General features: G+C 45.0%; 1 protein-coding gene across 1 annotated transcript; it reads right to left on the bottom strand.

Annotated features, from left to right (window-relative positions):
• Positions 1-1,434: 1,434 nt before the first annotated feature.
• LOC136113556 (olfactory receptor 6E1-like) lies at positions 1,435-2,418 on the bottom strand. The gene has a single exon (XM_065858723.2). The coding sequence runs from the start codon at positions 2,416-2,418 to the stop codon at positions 1,435-1,437; it is 984 nt and encodes a 327-aa protein (XP_065714795.2).
• Between the last annotated feature and the right edge of the window lie 3,001 nt (positions 2,419-5,419).

Below are 5,419 nucleotides of genomic sequence, written 5' to 3'. Positions count from 1 at the left end.
ATAAGGTCTCCCTTCAACCTCCTGTTCTCCAGGCTACAGAGTCCCAGTTCCCTCAACTGCTCCCCATCTGACTTGTTCTCCAGACCCCTCACCAACTTCACTGCCCTTCTCTGAACTCACTCCAGCACCTCAAGGTCTTTCTTGTAGTGAGGAGCCCAAAACTACACACAGGATTTGAGGTGCAGCCTCACCAGTTCCGAGAACAGGGGGATGATCACTTGCCTGGTCCTGCTGGCCACACTATTCCTGTTGCACGCCAGGATGCTGCTGGCCTTCTTGGCCACCTGGGCACATGCTGGCTCATGTTCAGATGGGTGCTGATCAACACCCCGAGGTCCTTTTCCATTGTCAGATTCCAGTCGCTCTTCCTTAAGCCTGTGGTGTTGAATGGGGTTGTTGTGACCCAACTGCAGAACCCGGCACTTGGCATGAAACTTGGTACATGATTTATCTTTTGGTCAGCCCTGAATGGGTCAGGTATTTGAACAAGATGATCATTGTAGGCCTCTTCCCACTGAACTAGTCTAGTCTAGTCTAGTCTAGTCTGTTTTACACATATACCTGTAACAGGGTGGATCCTGGGCCCAAACAGTCTGCTCAGCAGCCTCCTCAGGATATCGGCCTTGCCAATTGCAGACACCAGGACACATGAGCCCCCAGGGCTGCAGCCCCATTCCAGATACTGGTACAGACCTCCCCAGTCACACACATGTGCACACACACTCTTATGTCTGGTCACTCTGGTCTCTCAGTTGCTGGCACCAATGACATACAGGCTGTCTGACCCCCTGCTCCTGTTCTGCTCGCTACACTCACACATTCACGCAGAGGAGAGATTTGCTCACATAGCATAGATTTAGAAATTAAGTTTAATGAGAAGACAGGACAGACTGCACTGGTTGGGGTCCTTCCCCAGACTTCCCATGATAAGTCCTGTGTAATCCAGAAACGTTCTTCCCCTGCACCCAAATGTGTCCTGCACCCCTAGGCAAAATCCTGTTAGTCTAAATGGTGATCCAGAGAGCTGCTCTCAGTCATTCCTCTCAATGGGTTTCAAACCTGGACAGTGAGGCTGATGGCACTCCCAGGGCAGCCTTGGAACAAGATGTTAATTCCTCAGAGCCTGTAATTTGGGTTCCCACTTGCCAATGAGCCTCTGTGCTATTCTTGGTTTTGGAGGTGGGCTTGTGATGAGTTGGTGGCTCATGTGATGGTGCTGGGAGCAGTCGGGGCAGGGTATTAACTGACTTACTTCTCCTGCCTTTGTTAGTGCCTTCTTTGTGTGTGCAGAGGAGCTTCTTATCACTTAACAACATCCAACGAGAACATAAATCTCCTGAGTCATCTGTGTCTGGAGGTTGCATACATATGCATTGGTATTATCTAGCATATGATAGCAGATCACTGGAATTGCTGTCCAGAAATGCCTCATGATTAGGGGAAAATCTGTGTTGTTGTACAGGCAATGGCTTCATTCAGGGCCAGTATCACAGTCTTGTTTCTGAGACCATAGATGAATGGATTTAAGAATGGGTACAGAACAGTGTTCAGCAACGCTACCATGCTGTTAGTCTCCAAGGAAACATATTCTGAAGGACATGCATAGAGAATAACACAGCTCCCATATACAATGGCCAAAGTGGTGAGATGGGAAGAACACGTGGTAAAAGCTTTTTTCCTCCCAGAGGCTGCTGGAAGATGTAGAATGCAGAAGAGGATGCACATGTAAAATGCCAGAGTTGAACATAAGGAACTCAGAACGACAAATGATAAGAAAACAGAGTCTATTTTCCAGAGCAAGCTGGTGTCAGAGCAGGACAGTTTGAATAAGGGGGAGTTGTCACAGAAAAAGTGATGGATCTCATTTGAGCCACAGAAAGTCAGCTGGGAGAGGATGACCAGGCGGTAACTCAAGAGTGTGAAGCCTGTGACCCAAGCAGCAACAACCAGGTGGATGCAGAGCTGAGGCTTCATGATGGCAGCATAACGCAAAGGTTGGCAGATGGCAACATAGCGGTCAAAGGACATGACAACTAGCAGAACAAACTCTGTACAGCCCAGGGAAAAATAGAAATAGGATTGGGCAAAGCAGCTGCTTAGTGAGATTGTTCTCTTACCAGAACCCAGGATCACAACCAATTTTATGCTTGTGGAGGATGTAAACCAGATTTCTAGGAAGGCCAGATTGGCAATGAAAAAGTACATGGGCGTTTGTAGGCGGTGATCTGCATATACGAGGAAAATTATGGTAGTGTTCCCCATCACTGTTGTCAGGTATATGAGCAGAAAGAACAGAGAGAGTAAGAGCTGTAGTCTTTGATCAAGCCCTGAGAAACCCTCAAGGACAAACTCAGTAATTGCAGTTCCATTTTCTGGTCCCATGTTGAATTTCAGTTCATCATGCTGAGACAGGAACATGGCAAAAAACAAGTGTGATAATTCCACAGTCTGGGTGAAAGGCTTTACAAAACCTTCTCTGCTTCTTTCCTTCCTTGCAGTCTTCCTATAGTACACAAATAAAGTATTTCAAGCATTTCTCATACCCTGATTTTTCTCTATCCAGTTTAAACTGGAGTTCTCAGACAATTTGTCGTCTTCTTTCAACCTTTTTCAAACACTCATAAAGAATTCTTCCTTCAACACAGGGGATTTTAAAGTCTGTTAGCTATTTTATGCCATTCCTGCCAAATTCCAAATTCATGCAGACTGGTTCCAAACATCTATCACACCTCTGTGGCTAAGTCATCCCTTTTATTGCACAAATGCTAAACTATCAAATCAAATCAAATCAAATCAAATCAAATCAAATCAAATCAAATGTATATCGAAAGCTTTTCTTTCTACTCTTCAGTACTTGCCTTTTTGGATTAGGAGTCCCTGAGTATCTATTGATTTCAGAATAAGCAGTATCAAGCACCTCTTCCATAATCCCCTGCTTTCTTCCACAGCTTCGTGCTCTCTCTTTCTTGAGGAAAGGGGATAGGAGGGCAGAATAGAGAACAAGTATAACTCATCTTCTTTAGTATTCTAAATAATGACTGAAATTGGTTATGGTTCCACACAGTCTCATCTGACATCCATCTGCATTGAAATGCAGTTGCTTCCAAACAGTTGCTCATTGCTGTTACTATTAAATGTCCTGACCTAAATGCAGACCAGAAGAAAACTGACTGGAAGAGATCTGTAACTTTTCTTTTGCGTGCCAGCTATAGGTTGGGAGGACCCAGCCTTGAGAGTTTTCTCCTGTCTCCATTGATTATACAGGGAGCTTTGGGAAAACAAACTCTCACAGGCACCTGTTGTGAGGTAGGTGAAACTCACTAGTCAAGTCTCGACTTGACTTAAGTTTTCTTAAGTTATATTTTTTAAATCAAACCACACATCTAGGAGAAAGAAGCACAAAAAAAGCCCACATATGCAATAAAATCTGGTGTTTTTCCCTTCATCTTTACATTTGTTTTCAGACATAGAAAGGAATAGAGCAGACAGCTCCAAAACCAGGATGATTCAAAATGCAAGGGGATAAGGGGGAGAGGAGGAGATGGTGGGTTTGAGGCGGTGAAACAAAGTTGTGCAGGTGCGCAACCAGAGCTCTTCAGTCATTAGTCACCTGGGTGCTCCCAGGACTTTCCCATCTCATCGTCCACAGAGACAACAGGAGAAACTAGTCTGAGACAATGGATCAACATGAAACCAAGTGATTGAGTAAAGTCAACCTCCTTCAATATCAACCACCTCCAAAATAAGCAAAAATTAAAGGTTTGCCCAACTTGTGTGGGATTTCTTCTTGTGGGATTCCAGACAGTGCTGGAGACAGGCAGATCCTGCTGTGCCTGGGCCTATTTCCTGTTCATAAAGGTAGTTATTAACATCCTGGGTGAAGAATCAGACTGTTTCAGAGATCCCTGTAGCAGTTTCTGCTGCAAAACTGGATAAAGTTGAGCAATTACTTAAGTTGCTTGCAAATGCCAGAGAGGATGTGCAGGACAACAGGCTCGCTGAATTATAAGAACTCAGAACAGTTGTAAGGGGAGCCTCACTTGATCCAGTTGAAGACACTGTTGCAAAGATTCTGACAGGGGAGTCTCTTCCAATCTGTGGTATTCCATAATTCAATTAATCTTTTCCTCAGAGAGCTCTTCAAAGGGTAGGCAAGTAAAAGAGACAGAGGGAAAGAAGTAGAGATATAAAATGTGCCAATACAAATTGACAAGATCCTCTGAACAGTGTTTCTCAAACCATTGGTAGGCAATGTATTTCCTGCTCTGGCAGGGGATTGTACTAGATGATCCTTTGAGGTCCCTTCTGATCCCTAACATTCTGTGATTCTGTCATTTTAGGAAATGGCTGCATAAAAACATTCAAATAGAGATACAGTGTTTAATTAGCTTGCTGACACTTGCCCATGGTGCTGTCAAAACTAACTAACTAACTAACTAACTAACTAACTAACTAACTAACTAACTAGCTACGAAAAGTTTCATGAGGCAGCTGAAGCACCACGTGTGACTGGGAAAAGTCTCCCAGGACCTATGGGAGCTCTTCTGGAGTATGAGCTGGTAGGCATGAGCTGAAGTAGGGGACCTAAGGGGTGGTGCAGGGCTGCTGGGTGGGCTGAGCAGGGACCTCAGCAGCACAGCAGCTCATTGTGTCCCTTTGGACGCTGCTGTGAGGTCACTTCTGTCACAGGAACTGACTGACCAGCAGCGGGAAGGCAAATACTCAGAAGTCATGAAGGCCATCAGAAAGCTGCTCCCAAGATGATGACAGATGTGGGAAGGTCAAGGTGAACTGAGTCAAGAGAGGAGAGGAAAGAATGGCTTGGCCAAGAGAGATGAAAGATCTGGAGGGTTTCAGGTAACAGTGATGCCGTTGTGACATTGACTGTGGCATTTATGTTAGGCCCTTACCTGCGTTCTAAGCAATAATCTTAAACTCTAACCTTACCCCTAAATGCTAGCCCTCACCCTGACAGTAATGCACTACTTTAAACCCAATCTCAAAATTTACCTCTAAGCCAAATCCCAAGCCCACAACCCCTTATTCTTAGTCTTATCCTTTTACTCACTTTAACCTCTACCCTGTATCCCTAGCCTTAAAATACCAGCCTTAATCTTAGCCCTCACCACAAACCTAAAAAACACCCCTAACTCACAAAGCTACCCCACACCCTTAACACTAACCACACACCTAAGCAGATTACCAGATGCCTAATTCCTAACCCTGAACAGCAAGCTCTAACCCCTAACCTCTAAAGTGAACACCTCATGCTCAAAGCTCTCGTTCCCATGCTCAAACCCCATCACCTCCAATCCCTCTCCCTACCATACTTAAGCAGTTTGGCCCCTTGGGGCAACATAGGGTGATTCTGGAGCAGCCACGGGCCATCTGAAGAAGGACGTGAGGTTACAGGTATTTG

The sequence above is a fragment of the Patagioenas fasciata genome, chromosome 12 (assembly GCF_037038585.1).
Source record: "Patagioenas fasciata isolate bPatFas1 chromosome 12, bPatFas1.hap1, whole genome shotgun sequence".
NCBI lineage: Eukaryota > Metazoa > Chordata > Aves > Columbiformes > Columbidae > Patagioenas > Patagioenas fasciata.
This window is presented reverse-complemented; position numbering and strand designations above follow the sequence as displayed.